The sequence below is a fragment of the Polyergus mexicanus genome, unplaced genomic scaffold, assembly GCF_030449975.1.
Source record: "Polyergus mexicanus isolate NDT 795.1 unplaced genomic scaffold, iyPolMexi1.0 SCAF_20, whole genome shotgun sequence".
In the NCBI taxonomy this organism is placed as follows: domain Eukaryota; kingdom Metazoa; phylum Arthropoda; class Insecta; order Hymenoptera; family Formicidae; genus Polyergus; species Polyergus mexicanus.
Window position 1 is genome coordinate 1,879,607 of NW_027223340.1, and position 21,342 is coordinate 1,900,948.

Below are 21,342 nucleotides of genomic sequence, written 5' to 3' on the forward strand. Positions count from 1 at the left end.
TGTCGTCTTCTTAACGCTTCTGAAAGTCGCCTCTTCCTCTTTCCCTTCCCCTTGATCCCCCCTTTTCCTTTTAAGCATCTCCTCTATGTTCCCGTAACTCCCTCTTCTCTCTTTCGCCTCTTTCGCGGCAAACTGTGACATCTTTTTCTCTACCGCGCCCTCTATACCAACTCCTGTCGCTGTCATCTGCCTAGTCTCCACTCTCTGTATGTTCTATACTCTTTGACTTAATTGTCACGTTTTCTCACCTCTCGTAATCTCCCTTTATTTTCCCTTATTCCTTATCTAACTCTCCACCCTTCTTTTCCCTCACTCTCTCGCACCCTCACTCACACCCTAGCACACTCTCCGCTCAATCACCCTCCGTTTTCTCACTTTATACTCAGTCCATCACGCACGCAAGCACGTACGATGCACACTCTTTGCCACCGGAAGCGGAAGCCTAGTAATTTCAAGTATATGTAGTATTATTGATATTAAATAGGAAAAATTAAAATAGCACAGCGGATTATAGAGGATGATAAGTTTATTTACGTGACATTTTAATAAATAGTTTTTCATGCAATTCTATTTTGAAAACATGTCGTGCTATATTAAACGCATTAAATATTTACAATTGCAGATTTCTTTCTCCTTTCTCATCTTTTATTTCACACTTCGAGCATTATACGAAGCACAGACAAGTATGAAAAAGAGGTTTTTAAAATGCTCACATAAGTTGATAAGTTGACTACGATAAAATTTCCAGCCTGCAGCGTAACTGAAGATTTTGTCTGCATAAGAATGAAAATTACGTTTTTCGTTAAGTTTTCAGGAAAATTGTACCAAGCACTTTGATAAACAGAGAGCCCTATGTCTTCCATTTCAGATTTCAGACAATTCCCTATAAAACCATACAGCGTTAATTGTGTCATAAAAGCACTCAGTACCATTAAACTCTTTCCTATCATAACAGTATTATTAACTTTCAACGCGCAGATAAACTGAAATCCTGAAAAGATTATTTGCGTTATATTTGTTGGATATATATCTTTAAAAAATGTGTAATTTATATATTTTTCTAAAAAATAATAAGTGATGTATTCACCCACTATACATAATAATATGCTGATAATGAATAATTCCATCAGCAATATAAAACTGATCAGATCAGCAAGTTCTCTAGTCAGCGTTATCAGATAACGATGTCTTTGAATTAACATATTGAAACGATCGTTGATTTGCGGACTTGTAACATCAAAGTTGATGAAACGTATCCTCAGAATATTTATTTGACCGCAAACATGCAATGTAATGTTAAGAAACAACGCGTCATTACCTTTGGGAAATGCATTGATACAATATTATCTTACTGCACATTGATATACAAAACAATACTTATTATTACTATTATTACTTATTTATTATTAAATTATTAAATTATATAATAATTAAATTATTATTTTTGTAATCAAAAAATATATATCACAAAATATAGTAAATAATATTGTTTTTATATATATATCCTATTAAAGAAAGCTGACACAAATAAAAAAAATACGTCAAATACATAAAGAAGTCAACGTGCGCAATAAAAAGTTTAAACAAATATTCTCTTCTAAAAATTAACTTAATCCCTAATAAGCAACTTTTAAACAATTTTTCCTCAAAAAATAATTTTCTTATAAAAAATAAAAAACTAAACGATAATTTTCCCCTAAAAAATAACTAAAAAATAAAAACTAAATATGAAAACAATAATTGACTAACTAAGTACTTATTGTTAGAAGAAATTCAGTTTGTGAGGATTTGAAATAGTATTTGTCATAAAATAAATTTTACATTTATAGAAATATTACAGATTCTCTCGAGATAATTAAAATGCATATTATTTTTATTAAAAAATTACATTATTATGTTTCTCCCCCAAATAAATATTTTATATAATATAATATAATATAATATATAAAATAGCACTATTATATTACGGATTTTATTACAAATAGTAAAACGCAAAATAATACTTATTATTACTATTATAATTGAATTATTATTTTTCTAATTAAAAGTAACGTATCACAAAATATAGCATATAATATCGCTTTTATAATACATTTAAAATATAAATCATTTTAATCAATATACGCAAATATCTCGTAAAGTAAGCAAGATGGAAAAAAATGTTTTATACAAAAGTTGTAGGGTTCAGTGGGGGACACATGATGAAAATATGGATTGGATCTTGAGTGATCTTTTCAAGACCAAGTCAATGTGATCGGTGTTTTCTTAAATGGAAACTCCTATTTTTTATTACACATTTTTGCAGCTTATCTCAAGAGCTTTTCAAAACACTAAAATAAAGTATTTTTTCATTAAGTACTTTTTGAGTTATTTTATATCTTAATCTGACATATTTTAATGTAAAAAATAAAATATCTCGTAAAATATTTACTTGTCGATAATCTTACCGTAATACTTTTATGTACAGAATAATGAGATAAATTAATTAGTGTAAAGAAAAACAAATAATTGTTAAAAAAAATACATTGTAAATAATTGCATATTTTCTTTTAAAAACAATTATTTTTTTATACCAATTGATTTGTCTCATTATTCTGTACATAAAAATATTATAGTAAGAATCGAAAACTAAATATTTTACGAGATACTTTATTTTTTATATCAAAATATGTCAGATCAAAATATAAAATAAGTCAAAAAATACTTAATGAAAAAATACTTTATTTGAAAAGCTCTTGAGATAAGCTACAAGAATATGTAATAAAAAATGAGAAGTTTTATTTAAAAAAACATCGATCACATTGACTTGGCCTTGAAAAGGTCACTCAAGATCAAGTCCATATTTTCGCCATGTGTCCCCCTCTGAACCTTACAACTTTTGTATAAAATATTTTTTTCCATCTTGCTTACTTCACGAGATATTTGCGTGTATTGATTAAAATGACACCCTATATACAGGGTGTTCCGGAGCAACCTTCCGTCCGTAAAATGATGTATTCCTGATACAATTCTAAAACAATTTTTCCTTTACCAAAATTTGAATTGAAGCATAATTTTTGAGTTATAAACAAAAATAATTAGCAAATCACGCATCGAGTACAGAAGGCAGGCAGGAGCGGCGCGGCGCGCCGCAGCTGACTGTCCGACGTGTGATTACCACCGCATGAGTCGCGTTGTTGTGATGGAACACAACTCCTTTACGATTGACGAGCTCAGGACGTTTCTGGATGACAGATTCGTTCAAACTGTTCAATTGCCGACAGTACACATCCGAATTGATTGTTCGGTTCCTTGGTAGGGCTCAAAAAATACCACACCCTTCCAATCCCACCACACTGAGAGCATAACCTTCCTCTAATGAAGTTCTGCTTTTGAAGTCGTTTGAGGCGAATCATCATGTCGGGACCAAGACCGTTTGCGTTCCACATTGTTGTAAACAATCCACTTCTCATCACCAGTTATCATTCGTTTCAAAAAAGGATCGTTTTCTTCACGTTTCATGAGCATATCGCAGATGTTTATACGCGCCATCAAATGAACTTCTTTGAGTTCATGAGGAATCCAAATATTGAGCTTGCTTACGTATCCCAGCTTCTTTAGGTGGACGTGAACACTTTTTTGACTGATCTTCAATGTTTCTGCAATCTCTTGTGTCGTGTAACGTGGGTTTGACTTAATCAATGCCTTTATTTTGTCGTCATCAACTTTGATGGGCCTTCCTGACCGAGGAGCATCTTTGAGATCAAAATCACCAGCGCGGAATTTCTTGAACCAGTTTTGGCACTGACGTTCTTGTAGAACATCGTCACCGTAAACTTTACGCAATTTTTCACAAGCTTGACGCGCGTTCTTCCCTTTACGGAAGTAAAAGAGTAAAATATAGCGAAAATGCACAGTTTGGTCTTCCATCTTCAACTTGTAAAATCTTCAAAATTCAACCAAATTGCTCAATTTTTTTTTTAGAATGAAGCTTAAATCGTCAGCTGTTAAACGATATATGATAAAAATATGTGTGAATGACTCTAGTACTGCCAAAACTGAACTAATGCCATCTGTTGCAAAAATACGCAATGACTTTTTACTCAACCCAATAAATTAGGGAAAGCGCATTATACAATACTAACAAGATATGTTTTTCTGTTTCAGAAGGAGCGCCATCATATTATATTATATTTTATTATTATTATTATTATTATTATTATTTTTATTATTATTTTATTATTTTTATTATTTTTATTATTTTTTTTAAATACACAGACACACACATACACACACACACACACACACACACATTGTATTATAAACACAAGTATTGAATAAACTTATTATTATATTAAATAAACATGTCGGTTATTTTTGCACCTTCTTCTTCCCTTTTCCGATATGCATGCAAACGCTATCTCTCTCTCTCTCTCTATCTCCCAAGTGCATGCCTCGCGCTATCCTTCTCCCACATGCATGCAATATCTTCGCGCCATCCTTTTCCAACGTGCATGCAAACGCTATCCTTGTCTTACGCTCATATAGACGCCTCGCGCTATCTTTCTCCCACACCCGTAGAATATCATTAGCGCTATCTCTCTCACACCTACTCGCGGACGGCTCGCGCTATCTCTCCCCTCTCCGCGGCCCCCGCGCCAACAGTTCCGCCGCGGTCTCCCCACGTCATACCCCCCGTGCCGTTTTCCCCTCGCCCCTCACCCCCCTCGCCCCTCACCCGCCTCAGAGGACCTGAGTTAGAACTCTCATAGTATCACTACTTATAACCTAACCCAAACGTATATCCCAGGAGTGAATTATTAAAAATGAATCTCTCGGACATGAGTTGAATTTTCGCGTTTGGTTAGATTTTTGCGTTTCTCCTCGATTTGCGAGTCCAACCTCTATTTTTGAGTTTCATATTCGTGTTCAGGAGGCAAAAAAATACATAAGAATTGGATATTCTTATCCATTATTTCATATAGTTGGGTTTATCTTTTTTTCAAATAATGAGCAAACTATATCCAATAAAAAATTAATTTAACATAGTAATATTTTATTTTTGCACACCCTATATACAAACTTGTATGTTTATTTAAGTGTATTAGTGTGTATTTAAGTGTGTGTAGTATACAAAGGATTATTTCTGTAAACTATGTCCAATATTAAGTTTTTCATTGTCAGACTACGTACAAACTTTGATTTATACAAATCTTTGTTTATTAATAACTTTTCAGTAAACAACGAGTGACGGCTAAAACCTTTTGAGAGTTACTCAGGATGATGACCCTGACAACATATGTCAAGGTCAAGGTCATTGAGACTGGTTCCCCTTTTGTCAATATTTACCATGTATCTTTTATCCGCTCTAGTCAAAATTAAATTCTGATTATTGTTAAAAAATTTTTAGTGGCCAAAAAAAGCCGTTTTATGTTAATGTCAAATTCACTATCTGGAGGAGAGTAAGATTGAATTCTGTTAATAATGCATATGGAACGATTTTTAATGATAATCCGTTTATTAACCGGGAGTTTTTTCAGATTATTTTCTATATTTTTGATAAACTCAATAGTTGTTTTATCAGTGTTGTTCACCGGAAGACTAAAATTTTCACCCAATTGTATTAGACTATGAATATGTTTAGAGATGACAGTTAAAGACAAATTAATAAACTAGCTTTTATTGATATTAGAAACAGACTGTTGAGTGTCAGTATAAAAGTCCGGATCGATTTGAACGGTAATCTGATTGATAGGGCCATTGAAAGGACAATTAAATGGTTTCAATGAAAAAATAGGATGTTTGTGGTCATCAGGTGTCTCCGGAATGGGGGGTAAGTTACAATAATAATGTATGGTTTCAATATCCTCCTCCATTCTCTTTTGTTCAGTCATTAGAAAATTAAATTTTTTTAGTGAGTCTATCGTGATAATTAATGAAAAAGGAATACAATGGTCCATTTTGCCTAAAAAAAACATTGCAGATAGACAGGGATACATGTCGATATAATGCTTGAGACAATTTATATATTTGATTGTGTGCAATCTGACATAAGAGTAAAGGTCCTTTAGCTCAATATGTAACAAATTTTTAATGGAACGATGTTTACAATATTTGAGATTAATAATAGATCTCGACTGTGTAAAGTTGTTTTCAAAATTGGCTAAAAGAAAGCCTATATGTGATGGGATAATGTTAGATGTAATGCAGTTCCGTAAAAACTCAATTTTCAATCTTCCAATAATAACCGCTTTACGGTATTTAATCCATGATTTGAAAAGTGTGACCGGTACTCTAGATCCAAAAATTACTTTAATGTTATAAAAAAAGGAGTGAGGACGCATTTTTCAGCCTGCGTTATAAAAGAAGAGTAGATATTGTTGCGTCCCTGCAAATCGTCTGTGGCAGTTATTCCTGAATCTGCTGTATCCGTCTCCGGGTGAACATCCCCAAACACGTTGCTAAGGGTTGTTGTTAAACAACGGTGGACATCTTGAGAGAAACTGGCCATCTGGAGTCTCGCGCCGGTAGTGATTCCGAGCGAACGGATTGACGGATTACGAGATTATCTGTTCTGTGCTTTCTGTTCTGTGTTTTAAGCTGTTATTAAAGTTCCTCTTGTTCTTTTTAATACGTGTTCTTTATTTACGTCGCGGTACGCGAGTGCCGGTTGTGTCGCGCGTATTCGAGTAATATAGATTTCGATCCGCGGACGCAACAATATAATAGGCTCAAAAATATATAAATATAAATAAAAATATACGTAAGGGCAATACGAACCTCGCACAGTACTTGGAGCGCAAGAAATATTTTAAAGATAATTTGAAATATCAGCTTACGTTTTGGTCCCATTCTTTGGGCGATCTTCAGCGCATTACAAGCAACTTACAAAAATAAATACAGTAATTTCATAAATAAATAAGATGTTCCGGTGAACAATACTGATAAAACAACTATTGAGTTTATCAAAAATATAGAAAATAATCTGAAATAACTCCCGGTTAATAAACGGATTATCATTAGAAACCGCTCCACACGCATTATTAACAGACTTCCATCTTACTCTACTCCAGATAATGAATTTGACGTTAACATAAAACAGCTATTTTTGCCATTAAAAGATTTTTTAATAATAATCAGAATTTAATTTTGACTAAAGCGGATAAAGGATACATTACTGTGGCTCTTGACAGAGACGAATATATTAACAAAATGGAGAACTTACTTAAGGACTCTCGGACGTATAAAATTATTTTGAAAGATATTCGACTAAAAAACTCTCCATGTGTTTACGAGACTTGTTAACTAGGTGGAAAAATTCGGAGTATATCTCGACGGCCACATATCGATCTCTACTTTTTAGAGATGGAATATTACCGAGAGCTTATGGTCATCGCTGTTTCATACGAATACTGTTTTCTAAAGCCCGACTGATGTTCTGTTATAATACAATTATCTTCCAAATACGTTTCAATTTACTTTTTAACTACTAATTCTAACACTTTTTCAAATATTGGTAACATATTTATAGGCCTAAATTAACTTGCTTTTCTAGCTTTCTCTATTTTTGGAATCGGTATTATTGTAGACGTTTTCCAACCTTTTGGACAGCAACCTTCCTTCAAAGAATTATTTATTATACCAACAAATTCCTCTTTTATTACGCAAAATAATGCCTTTAATATATCGCTAGTTATTCCCTCCTCTGTACCTTTCTTTTTCGGTAGTCCCATAACAATTTCCTGTAAATGCTCTATACTAATCATTTCAAAATTTTCCATAATTCCCTCGTTTTTAATAACGTAAATAAAACTTTTACTCCCATTTATAGATTTTACTATACTATTAATACTTTGTATATAATATAAATTAAATTTATCTGCTATATTGCATCCTTCAGTGCTGTCTAATATTTCAAAATCTATATTCTCTACTTCCCTCTTACCTCCTGGTTCGCCTCTAATTATTTCTTTTTGTGTTTTCCACATAGATGTAGGATTTTCTTTATTAAGATCTATCATATTTTCATAATATTCTTTCTTCTTTGTCTTAATTAATTTAACTACTGTATTTCTTTCAATTTTAAAATGCAACCAATTTTGTTCCGTGTCAGCATACAATGCCTTCCTATATGCTTCATCCCTTTTAGCCGCTGCTTCTCTTATTTCATCCGAAAACTACTTTTTCCCTTCCCATATTCTCGGAATTCTAAAATTTTTTCTAGGTGCTGTAGCGTCCAACGCATTTACTATACTATCAACAAATTTCTTCGCTTTCACACTGATATTCATATCTTGGTTTTTCTCTAATTTATTTTCCACTAATTTAATAAATTCATCTATATTAAACTCTCTATAATTCCTAACACTAAGTTCTCTATATTTATTATCAAATTTATTCGCATTCAGTTCAACTTTTAGCCACGCATGGTCCGTTATTTTAGGTTCATGCATTACTTGCATTTCTATTTTATTATTAGCAAAAATTAAATCTATAATTGTTTTACTATCTGTCGTAATTCTCGTCGGTTTATTTACATATTGTTTCATGCTAAGCTCAACATTGTCGTTTGTAACTTCCTTGTATAAAACGAATCTAACATAATATTTATATTCAAGTCTCCTATTACCATACATTCTCCCCGTATTATTAACTCTTCTATTATATCCTCCAGAAATCTCACGTAATCACCATGCGATGCATTCGGTGAATGATATATTACCATTATTGTTCCTCTATACAATTTTTCTTTCATCTCAATTGCAGCACACCAACAATTTGATTCTAATTTTTTTACTAATACTATTTTATATTTAACATCATCCCTTATATATAAAACAACCCCTCCTGTATTTCTATTTTCAGCATCGCATCTAATTATACTATAACCTGGTACATTCACTTTACTGTCTTCAATTTCAGCAGTCAATCTTGTCTCTGATAACGCTATGAATGCTGGATTTATTTTCTTCATAATCTGATGTTGTATCTCATCTTTATGCGCTATCAAACTTTGCGCGTTTGTATACGATATTATTTCCGCTTCCTTCTGTAGTTGCTATTTCGCATCTTCCCAGCCGGCTCTCCTCTTCTCCTCCTGTATCGCCCTTTTAAATGTTTGACATTCTGAGCTAAGGGCGTCGTGTTCATCATTTATCTTCAGGTTGTATATTCGAATTTTAAACATACAATTTACACATTTTTTCTTTGTTGCCGTACATTCAATCGCTTTATGATTTTCCGCATATTTGTGGCATGTTTCATCTCGCGTACAATTTTTTGCAATATGATAGTATCCCCAGCATATAAAGCATTTTTTAACATTAATGTGATTGAATGTAGGACATTTTCTCCATCCTACATTTAGTTTCTCTTTTTTCAACATCAATTCATGCGTTTCTTCATCTACTTCAATTATTATCGAACCTTCTTCTTTTTCTTTTCTTCTGAGTTGATTATTATCATTTCTTTTTTCTTTAACTATTTTCTTTACTATTCGCATTTGGAATCCATCATTTAGTGCATCAATTCTATTCTGCTTCTTGATTGTAGTTATTAAATCATCATCATCCAATCTCATTTCTTCTTCGCTGACATTGATAATTTTTATTTTGGGCTTCATCTGCGGTGATCCCGTAACTTTGAAATTTTCTCCTAGTTTGTCCTGCACTGTGGCTTTCAACGTTTTCATTTCTTCTCCAGTTTCACAACCCATGATCACTTGCTTCCTTTTTTTAGCTTCGTTATTCCCATCGCCATTTTTTTGATATCTATCTTTTCTTTTATCAATTTTTTTGTAACTTCACTCTCTTATTGTATCTTGGGTTTGATAATTATTACATTCTCTTTCTTTTTCTCTTTTACCGCTTTACTATAGCTCCTTTGTATTCCTCCTGTTGATCCACCTACTTCTCCCTGTATCATTCTTTTCAACTCTTCTAGCAGTTCCTGCTTAACATTTCCCAATTCTTCTCGAACTATTTCCTTGACCATCATTTTAATTTCCTTCTTACATGCTGTTTTATCTTTTATTTCTTTTACAATTTTTACCAGCCAATCTATTTTTACGTCAATAGTCAATGATCCACTCGCTCCTGATATTCTATTTCCACTACTTAGCGTCGTAAACGAACCTGTAGATCCTGTAGATCTTAGCCTGTCCCTGCCGCCCCCGGTCACTGCCGATGCCTTCTTCATGTCTGCTTCACTTTCAATTGTAAATCTGTCAAATGGGCCAGAAGACGGTACCAATTCTTGATTTTTATCGTAAATCCTATGCTTGCTTACACATCCTGGATGGAACACCCTGATCCCTCGCCTCCTCTCTTCCTTCTTCCTCTTCCTCTTCACTTTCCTCTTCCTGTTCCTGCGATACCGCTGTTTCCTCCTCCTTTTTTCTCCTTCCTCTCGCTCTCTCTTCTCTCCATAATTTCAGCTCCCTCCTTATTCCCCTTACCTCCACCACCAGCTCCTTCAACCACTTTTTCATGTCCTCCATCTGTTTTTCTTTCCTCCCAATTCCTTTTCCCAGCCTTCTTACTTCTCTCCCTTCTTACTTCTCTCCTCTATCTATCTCTCTCAGGTGGATAAGACGTGTCAAACATCGCTCCGCAAAAGTAATAACTTTTAAACGATTAAATAGTTACGGGGAGTGATAGAAAGTTATTTAAATCGTAGCGGCATAGACTGGCATTAGCCATGAGTGTTATCTAACCGGGATATGCTGATTTGTGGGCGTGAGAAGTGCATTTCCTGTCTGGGACACCAAAGTTTCACACGACAGGTAGATATTTAAGGTGGACACAAAAGTGCTGACGTGTGACAGTGAAACAGAGGTGACTGATCGCTTACGCTGATATTAGCGGTTTCGGCCGATAATTATCGACATGGACGATGAATATGCTGAATATCGATGCTCGGCATGTAAAAAGACAATAAAAATTCAAGTGGTGACATGCAAGTCTTGGAAAAAGGTATTAATGGTTAGGTTAGGTTAGGAAATGGATAAAGAGGAGGACAAGGACGAGATATTGGAGAAAAGGAGTGAGGTAAGGAGATTGTGGAAGATAGGCGTGGACGAGGACTTAACAATGGAGGAGAGAAGAATGAGATGGAGGATGGTAGAAAAAGCGAAGGTGGAAAGAGGGTGCGGAAGAAGCGTGGTGGTAAGTAACAGAAGGATTTGGATAGATGGGAGAGAATGAATAGGGGACGAGAGGAAGCAGAGATGAAGGATGAAGAGAGAGGAATAGGTGTGAGGAAGTGGAAAGGGAAAGGGGGACAGGAAGGAGAGGAGAGAGAAAAGAGAGAAGATAGGGAGGAGAGAAGGAAAGGTGGGGAGAGGTGGGTCGAGGAAGAGGAGGGAGAAAGTATGTAAGCTTGTAAAGAGCCAGAACGGGTAAAGGGTGGAAAGGTAGAGGAATTTGTAAGAAAATTAGGCTAGGAGGAGAGAGAGAGGAGAGAGGAAAAGGGGAGAAGAGGACGAGCAGGTAGGGAGGAGGGAAGAAGAAAGAAGAGAGATGGAGAGGAGGAAGGGAAAGAAGAAGGGAGTAAGAGGAGGAAGGAAAGGAGGGCGAAGGAAGGGAAAGTGAGAAGAGTAAGAGAGAAGAGAAGGACACAGATGAGAGTAGAAAAGAGAAGGAAGGAACAAGAGGAGGACGAGGAGAAAGAAGGAGAAGAAATGTAGTGTGGAGAAAGAGGGAAGATAGGGGGGAGACAAGGGAAAGTTGGGAGAAGGGAAGTGAGGGTGATGGTGGGTCGAGGAAGGGGAGGGAGGAAAGTATGTAAGGTCGCAAAGGGCCAGGTCGGGTAAAGGATGGAATGGTAGAGGAATTTGTAAGAAAATGTAAAGGTTTGGGTACGTTCCGGAAAAACGCCTTCTAACCCCATAGGGGATGAATAACTGATACAATACAAATACAATACAATAAAATTTCTCTTTCTGAGAAAAAAGTGGACAAAAAAGAAAAAATAGTTTCTTGTTTTTATTACGTTATGCAGCTGTTACGTCCGGTAGACTCCACGATTCTTTTCTTTCACGTAATATTAGATGCCTACGCTCTGGAACTCTTTGCACTTGACATAAATATTAAACTAAAAGAATATCTAGCAGGCGAGACTAATATTTCAGAACTTAAACCATGCGCGATAAATATTCGAACACAAAGATCCTGTAGAAGACCAGGAATTTTAAACAATAACTAAAGGATACTCGAAATCTAAAATCAGAAACTAGATTTGGGTTAGGTTATATCTTCCAGAAGTGAAGCCCCCTGTAAGGGGGCGGAACCTACTGTGACTCGTAATGTGTTTCGTATGTTATGTAAAGACCTGGTTTCACATCCAAATCAGGGTCCTGATGCGGATGTATCTCGCTTCTTGCGTGGAAATTATAAATCCATGTGAAAACTACGTTTTATTTCTCAAACTTTATTTGTTAATAATTTTTTAATAAACAATGACCGTCGATTAAGTTATAAGGAAAATTTATTCAGGATTATGTCCTTGACAACATATACCAAGGTCAACGTCATTGGAGCTGGGTCTGCTATACTAAATAATTACCAATTTTTTCTAAGTTATTTTTTGATATGTACTTGGCGTATCTTTTTTACTTTGTGAGATTTTTTTTAGTGGGATTTCACTGTTTTTCGTAATTATTCTTACTTTATATTAGTACAGTGCTGGGATTTACTTGCACATTTCGGCCCTATTCCGTGGCTCACGCCTATTGCCCCCCACTCACCGCTCGTGCGTTAGCAACGAGTCGCTAGATATGCGTAACTAAGGACCGCGACGCTTCGTCTCAGGAGCGTTTATATGTAAGAATGCCCAAATATAAGAATAAGACAATACTTTTCTAAATACAACGCGAAAATTCTTAGAATTAAAAGTTTTTTTTCAATATTTTATAATTCATTGATATAAAATATTGAAGAAAAACTTTTAATTATAGAAAAGTATTGTCTTATTATTATATTTGGGCATTCTTATATACGGACGCTCCTGAGACAAAGCGTCGCGTTCCTTAGTTACGCGTATCTGGCGACTCGTTGCTAACGCACGAGCGGTGAGGGGAGTGGTGCACTTGGACACAGTATAATTGGACACGGTGCAAATGGACACGTTACAAATGGACACGAGATTTTGCACACGGTTCAATTGGACACAGTGCATTTGGACACAGTAATTTTGGATGCAGTAGCTTTTATACACAAGAAAATACGCATCGTTTACTTGGACACCGCTCACTTGGACACTGTTCATTTGGACACCGTTCGTTTGGACACAGAAAGATGCGCACCGTTCATTTGGACACCGTTCGTTTGGACACCGTTATTTGCCCACCGTTCGTTTGGACACCGTTCATTTGCCCACTGTTCGTTTGGACACCGTTTATTTGCCCACCGTTCGTTTGGACACCGTTCATTTGCCCACCGTTCGTTTGGACACCGTTCGTTTGGACACCAAAATTTGATTTAAGTTATACGACGTAATCCACACCAAATTTTTGTTTTAAATAAGAAATAGGTTTGGGTTAGGTTATATCTTCCGGAAGTGGAGCCCCCCCGTAGGGGGGGCGGAACCCACTGTATCCATGCATGACATCCAAATATGCGAAAGGCTAAACAAAGTGCTAAAAGCAATATAAAATTAATGACATCAGTATCAGAGATATATAAGTATGAATATATTTTATTTTGACAGATATTATAACCTTCAAATGTATCTCCTTTTCACGATTTAATATTTTACATAGATTTACCAGTATAAAGTGTTATAAGAATACTGATTATATTTTCCCAAAATGATTTTTATTTCTCTCCATCTGTTACATATTCAAACAAACAGTGCGCATGTTTCTGTGTACAAATGAACGGTGTCCAAACGAACGGTGGGCAAATGAACGGTGTCCAAACGAACGGTGGGCAAATGAACGGTGTCCAAACGAACAGTGGGCAAATGAACGGTGTCCAAACGAACGGTGGGCAAATGAACGGTGTCCAAACGAACGGTGTCCAAATGAACAGTGCGCGTCTTTCTGTGTCCAAACGAACAGTGTCCAAGTGAGCGGTGTCCAAGTAAACGATGCGTATTTTCTTACGTGTCCAGAAGCTACTGTATCCAAAATTACTGTGTCCAAATGCACTGTGTCCAATTGAACCGTGTGCACAATCTCGTGTCCATTTGTAACGTGTCCATTTGCACCGTGTCCAATTGTACTGTGTCCAAGTGAAGGCCACTCAGCGGTGAATGGGGGGCAATAGGCGTGAGCCACGGAATCGGGCCGAAATGTGCAAGTAAATCCCAGCACTGTATTAGTATATTAGTATAACAATAAATCACACAAAATTAATATCTGCTTCGATAAATAGCAACCGCTTATGAATCGTTAATTTTTAATTGTTATAGAAATCGAGTTTTAAATATCTTATAATAATTTTCGCGATCGCATATAACGAGATACATATATAATAATAAATCAGACGAAATCTACTTCGACAAATAGTAATCGCTTATGAATCGTTAATGATAAATATTTATATTACCTTACACCTCACGGATAGTTTTTATTTTTACATATATTATAGAGAGCATATTCCTAAGTAACACGTACTTTGAATTTTGTGGCGCTCTTTTCTGGTTCCAGCGATATGCAATTTTAAAGATTCACAGTTTTAATGCTTTTTCTGTTATAAAATAAATAAAAATAATGTTTGTTTACGTTGTATTTGTTTAAAGCAGACGTGGAAAAAGTGTTTACATTTCCGAACGCAGCTCCTTGAATTTTTCCATTTTCCATACGAAGCGAGGTTCAACGCAAACCTATGGATCTAATTTCGCAATAGTGATGCCCCCCCCCACAGGGGGGCAGAACATACTGTCTCCACGCATATACGTTTTAATGCGTAATATAGAAAATTATAAACCCATGTGAAACCTTACTTTGGAAACAGTATGTTCCGCCTTCCCTACAAGGGGGTTCCACTATCAAAAAACTAGACAGATAGGTTTGCGTTGAACCTCGCTTTGTGTGGAGTAGCAATTGTGAAAAAGTATAATATACAATTTTTGATACCTTATTAAATGATATTTATTTTATAAATCATTTGTAAAAGGATATACATCTGCCATAATGTTAAAAAATTCATCAATACGTTTATTATAATTAAATTGACGTTTAATTAAAAACTCGTAAATAAAAAAAATTCTTAGCGAAAATATACTGACAGTGACGCAAATGTAAACAAAAAAAACAAACACGCAAGTAAGATATAGTATGTGACGTTGCCATCTCGCGCGTGTCCGCCGAATTCCTCTCCGATTGCGAAGCGCGGACTAAGAGGCCGCGCCAGTCGAGAAATAGCGAGAATCGTACCGTTGTCTTCAGAGAGGCGTTATTAATTGAGATTTCGAGCTTTATATTAATCCCGTTTGTTATTTCTTTTGTCGTATGATTATTTGAGTTGAGAGCCGCATCGGAAAAAAGAGCAGGAAGTTGCTAAAGCATCACGAAAAATACTATCATTGATCCAGGACGACCGTCAAGGAGCAAGAAGCCAGCAATTTGGAAATCCAAAACATCTAACGGCCAAAGTAGCTACGTTACGATGGGATCAAGACCCGCACACGGGATGCGCAACGCACGGGACAGCGAGAAGATCCTCGCGCAAGGACCCAGGCCAGTGCGAATCCGATTCCCGTAGAGGGACTGCAATAGCTCCTGCTGGCTTAGCACGGCCCCAGGAAAAGACCACCACGAGGGTTGCAGCGATATTTTCGATTAAGCCGTTTGCCCTGGACCTCGCGATGGCCGCGAGGAAAGGGCACCAGCTAATTATTGTATAAAATACCGGGCTCGATACGACCGTGAGCGCGCCGCCCACTGGCCTCAGCGCGTGATTGGCCGCGATAATACGCACCCCGTCTGCGCAGCCCCGACTGACCCAATCGATTCTGGATCGCGGCGATCCTCCGGAATCAGACTGGCGCGGGCATGCGTAACGAGAGCAACCGTTTTGCGAAGGCGATCACGTGTCAATTCGAGAGCATTGCGACGTGAGCGAATAAGGATTCCGGCGATCGAAGGACGGACCCGGACGAGAGGACGTCAACGTTGCCGACCCCGTGCGGCCCCGCAGAGAGAAAGGGTACCGGTGAGGTTATCCACCGTTATATTCGCCACCCGCGCTCGCGGCTGGAATCATTTTGTTCTGTCATCGTTACCGTGAATACGTACTTTGGTGTACTGGCTAAGCCCGTGTTACGTCCCTATACTATCACGGCGCGATAACTGAGAATTCGCGTTCTCGGATTTGTACCGGGCTATGTCGCTATTTTGGAATGTCTCCAGGGATAACCCGCGACTGAGGGTTACCGGATTTTTGTAGAATACGCGAGGATATTGGTGAAGATCGCGACCGATTGCGAGATTTGAGTCAAGGCGAGGTGTAGTTAACGGTGCAGATTAGGCAGCTGGGATACTTCCTCAGTGTGGAGCACCAGATTTCGTTCAGGATTATTAATTAAACCATTTATACTCGCAGGGTTTTGATCGAATTCGTTTAACTTGTCGGTACACAAACGGCACGAAGTTCCTGATCTAGCAAAACTTAATGCTTTGTCGCATTTATAACATGCAATTCTACCGGGTGCGTAGTAACCTATTTCGACTATATGCAAAGATATCGCGGACCACTCACGCAATTCGATGCTTGGAAGATCGCGATAGCAATCGTTGCAAAGGGCAAATTTAGTTAATACATGACATCTTCCAAATGTTCTGACGCAAAAATAGGAGGGAAAGGTCTGCGTTGCTTCTATCCCGAATACTGGATGTATATCGGGTATAGACGGGGGACACATAGATAGTTAATGCCTAGTCTAGGTATCAATAGGGGCTAAGTAAGCTGCTTGGTATTTCTGGATTCTTTTGCAATGTTAATCTTAAGAGATAGTGGGTAAAAAAAAGAAATTGATTGATTTGGAGCAAAAAGGTTTTCTTTGACTGACTTTTTTAATGGTTTCGGGTTAATGGTTTTTCCTAATGGATTTCTTAATGGATTTGGGTTGCAAAGGTTTCCTTTGACTAACCTTTTTAATGGTTTTGGGTTTAATGGTTTTTCCTAATGGATTTCTTAATGGATTTGGGTTGCAAGGGTTTTCTTTGACTAACCTTTTTAATGGTTTTAGGATAATGATTTTTCTTAATGGATTTGGGTTGCAAGGGTTTTCTTTGACTAACCTTTTTAATGGTTTTAGGATAATGATTTTTCTTAATGGATTTCTTAATGGTTTTGGGTTAAGAGCCCAAGGGTAAGCAATTCTCAAAATCGTATGCTATTGCTATTCAAAGGACAGCTTGAACTTGTAACAACAATACATGCATATTCTCTTTCGGTAAAGATAAATGGATTAAATATAGATATAGTCCTACCTTATAGCGGTATTACTCCAGCAGCATGGGTGTCCTGCAGTTCCCTAATGTTCAGGCGTCGAGGCGTCGTACCATTTATGTAGGATTTCCGCTCGGATTTGTAGATACCTTGTCCGTCTCGGGTCCTTTTCGTCAATGTCGAAAGGCGGGATTCACGGATGTTCGATGGTTATTACAGTCAATTTAATTGGCCACTTCACGAGTTCACAATTTTTGTTATTATTTTGATCTGCGAGTGAGTTTAGAACACTAGGTTTAAAGAATGCTTCGTATTCCGAGTCGTAGTGTGATTCGACCCCGATGTATTGCGTTTTGTAGGAATTCACGGGTTCCGTGGATAATTCTATTAATTGACGTCGTGCACGTTTCTTTACTCCGCCTCGCCTATTCTTCGGCATTTGTTAATGTTGATAATTAAAGTTGAGACACTGGCTTTATGCATTGGTTGTGTGTGTAGACGCGTAGCGTGCGAGGGACCGCACTGCTATTTTGGAGGTGCGTGTGTTATGCAATACGGCGTGCGAGGGACCGCACTGCTGTATTGTAATTAGGTGTGTTACTGGGTAATGAATGAAGCCAGATAGAGCTTGAATTTGTAGGCTTTCACTTAAATACACGAGGAATGGATATTCAAAAATAGAGAATAATTAACGTGTTGAACGCGTGGCGGAATAAAATGATACGTTGCGCGTTCGGTAGTAGTAAAGAAGTATGTAGATATAGGAGGGGTTTTAACTTTTAAAATAATCAACTAGAATTTTAACAATACACTACAATATATTTATTCACTATTTATACACTGTGGCTAATACACTTGAGAATTTATGTTTTAAAGTTATGACTAAAGTTAGTTAAACTAGAGTTGGAATTTAGAGATTGAATTAGAATTTGACTTAGAGTTTGAATTAGATGTGGAGTCCCGATTTAGAATTGTTGTCGGTTTGAGGTCGCGGATGAGACTGACTAAGTCGGGGCCTGCACTGAGGTCCTTCGTTTCGGCGGCTCGGCCGCTGCCGTCGCCCGCAAGTGGGGGTACATGGTAGTGGGATCGCGAGGTAGTGGGACGACGCGCTACTATGGTAGCGCCGCTCTTAGCTACTAGAAGAAGCAAGGTGTCATGGCCGCCGAAGGCGGGCTTTTCGAATCACATAAAAGGGACCTAGAGTTCTTTTAACCGGTTTCAAGAATATAATAAAAGAAGGAAATTCGGAAAAAATAGTCGCGGGACGTGACATCTCTCCCCTTAAAAGAAAATGTTGAACCGTGATTCGACATTTTCCTTTATGTATAGGTACAAAGTCATGCAAGTAAATATATATATATTTAACGTTTTACGCTATTTCTTATGTTATACTTTATCTTATTCTTATTCATCTAACAATTTCCTGAGTTCGTTAAGATCTCTGCGCACTTCACTCGTGTAAATCACTCGGGATTGTGGGGTTATTTCTTCTGGTGTTGGGGGGGCTTTAGGGTGCAGATTTTCGGTCGTTGAAGTGGTTATGGAAGATAACTCTTTGTTTGTCGGAGGTATTTGGTTGGGGCGCTGGTTTCCGTCGTTGCCTCTGTCGCTTCTTTTGTTCGGAGTTCTCATGTACAGGAGTAGATTTGTTACTGATGTCCATATTGCTCCCAGTAGGTGTAGCCTCCATCCGTAAATTGAATGGAGAGCATAACCATGGATGATTGTGTCCATTATTAATTTCGCGAGCCGGATGACCATGAATATTGCGAGTATCCTTGCACTGGCGGATCCAAATGTTATAAATCCCTTCCAGAGACGCATGCCTGCGCTTTCTGCAATCTGGTCCAGCGTTTTCTCGTCGAATAAATTTATCAGAGACAAACTACCCGCTGGAATCTCCTGACCCATTGCTCCTCGTGCGATTGTGTTTAGCATGGAAGGTTTTTCCATGGGAAATATGATGTGGTCACGTAAACGATCGAGGTCCTCGTTCGTGTAAATGCCGCTGGTGGCGAGGGATGTTGGGCTGACATACTTCCACGTTGGTTTCGTTAACGGTTGTATCGTTGGGGGTGCCATTGATTCAACTGGTTTTGGCATTAACCGGTACCAGGTGTTATAGATTTTGTACATTGTTGGCAGGAGTTTATTGCAATCCTTTGGAGTTCCTGTTTTGGTGAGTATTCTAGATCCGGGTAGTAAGAATATTGATTGGTTCTTATAGGTGACTGGTAGTTCATTGTAGCAGCCTTCCACGGATCGTAAACGACACTCTGCAGGTACACACTTGATCAGGTGCATGGCTTCGCCGGCCATTATTGCGGTGTATCCTGGTTCCTTCATTATTCTGTAAGCCATCTCGTCAGGCGCTATGCTCGCCAAGAAGAGGGCGTTTTGTAGTACCTGTTTTTCCAAGGCACATTTTTGTTCCATGATGTCTCGGTACAACTGTGTTAGCTATGTTTCTCCACATACAGGAATTTCGAATTTACGTAAGAGAATATGTCTAAATTATTGACAGATACTCTGGCTCGGGTTTTAAAGGTTTTGCCTCGCTGTGTTTCCAGGATTGATAGTTTCGGGTGTTCAGTCTGTAGCAGGTGGTATCCACATAGATTGAGCTCCGTTGTTTTGGTAAGCGCAAATGTGGTCTCCTTGGTTGTTACCGTATATACCGTTGGTGTTGTGTAGTTCCCTTTGGCGGTCAGTTTTTGGCCATTCCCTCGTAAAGGACATCGTATCTGTCGAAATGGCAGCTGTCTCGTGGGGCGATACTCCAGTAAGTCTCTGCTCCGTCGGTGTCAAGGTATTCGCCTGGCGGTGCCTTGCAATATACGCCAGATGGGAGGATCACCTCGTTTGATTTCCGGTCGATCGAGGCTTCGAAATCCCGTAAAGTTACCTTGACGACTGCTTGGACGACGACGTCTTCCCAGGTTCCAAAAGCATCGCTATATTCCGTTCCGGAACATCGTCCGTCCACGGAGGTGGAGCCTGCCAGTGTGATAGAACGCGTGTTCGTGCTGTTTCTCTTGAGGCCTTGTATAATGCTCTGTTGGCCCGTTTCCATTGCAATGGCTCCTGAATTTTGCATCTTTTTGCAAACAGAGTCAGATAGTTCGTGTATATACTGCCGTCGACCTCCCTGGACGATGGAAATATGGGAGTGCATTCCGCAGTAATAGATTGTTCGGCCTACCTCAATTTTGCATTGAACCACGTCTGTGCGGTCGTACTCGGAAAGCTGCAGCAGTTGGACGTAGACATCCTCCTTGTTGGGCTCCATGTTGTCGACCTCGCATCTGCCTATGTCTAGTAAGGACAGTGAGGTTATGTTAAGCCCTTGTCCTCCACAATCATAACCTATCAGGCTATGAGAGATGGGGAAGCAGAGCACAATGATGACGGCTATCGGTAAGAAGGTTTCCATTTTATGGTTTGCTCGTTACTGCTCGGTCCTCCGCCGGTACGTTGTTATTATAGCTTCCTTGGTTGTGGTCTTTATGGTGGGGGTCCGATGTGGAGGGGGTATTATGGGGTGAGTGTTTTAGCTTGTCTTCGTGCACTGTCTTTGTTCTATTGCTACTTATGGCTATCTTAACATTATTATTTTTTAATAGTTCTATTATCTTATGTGGACCAGTGTACTGGTCTCCTAATTTCTCTTTCATGGGTTCCTTAAGCAGGTATACATTATCTCTTAGTTTAAACTTACGGGTCTTAATCTTACGGTCATAGTATCGCTTCGACCTTTTCTTAGAATTAATTAGGTTTTCACGCGCTATTGCTTGTGCGTCTTTGATTTTGTTAAGCAGGTCGGTCAGATACTTTGCGTAGCTTTCATTTATCTCATTAGTCGTGTCTGATTCGCTGGAGGGTACTTTGGCTACTTTGCCGAACACTAGTTCGTGGGGGGTGTATCGCGTGCCCTCATGGACGCTGGTATTGTACAAGAATGACG

General features: G+C 38.0%; 3 protein-coding genes across 3 annotated transcripts in view; 1 reads left to right on the plus strand and 2 right to left on the minus strand.

The window, feature by feature from the left end:
- The window catches only part of LOC138941716 (uncharacterized), a 209,252-nt gene that overhangs the window by 92,997 nt on the left and 94,913 nt on the right, over positions 1 to 21,342 (plus strand). The window lies entirely within an intron of this gene.
- On the minus strand, positions 651 to 8,000 carry LOC138941901 (odorant receptor 13a-like). The gene is made up of 3 exons (XM_070311859.1): positions 7,925 to 8,000; positions 1,088 to 1,318; positions 651 to 991 (listed from the first exon to the last, which is right to left on the minus strand). The coding sequence occupies exons 1-3, from the start codon at positions 7,998 to 8,000 to the stop codon at positions 651 to 653; spliced, it is 648 nt and encodes a 215-aa protein (XP_070167960.1).
- On the minus strand, positions 18,783 to 19,814 carry LOC138941902 (uncharacterized). Its single transcript, XM_070311860.1, has one exon. It carries the CDS (start codon positions 19,812 to 19,814, stop codon positions 18,783 to 18,785), a length of 1,032 nt encoding a protein of 343 aa, XP_070167961.1.

Coding starts and splice junctions, on each gene's coding strand:
- LOC138941901 (XM_070311859.1), bottom strand. CDS start 8,000: ATGATAGATCTTAATAAAGAAAATCCTACATCTATGTGGAAAACACAA. Junction 1,319..7,924: donor AATTAGAGGCGAACCAGGAG/GTAAGAGGGAAG, acceptor CATTTCCCAAAG/GTAATGACGCGTTGTTTCTT. Junction 992..1,087: donor CATATTATTATGTATAGTGG/GTGAATACATCA, acceptor TAATCTTTTCAG/GATTTCAGTTTATCTGCGCG.
- LOC138941902 (XM_070311860.1), bottom strand. CDS start 19,814: ATGGAACAAAAATGTGCCTTGGAAAAACAGGTACTACAAAACGCCCTC.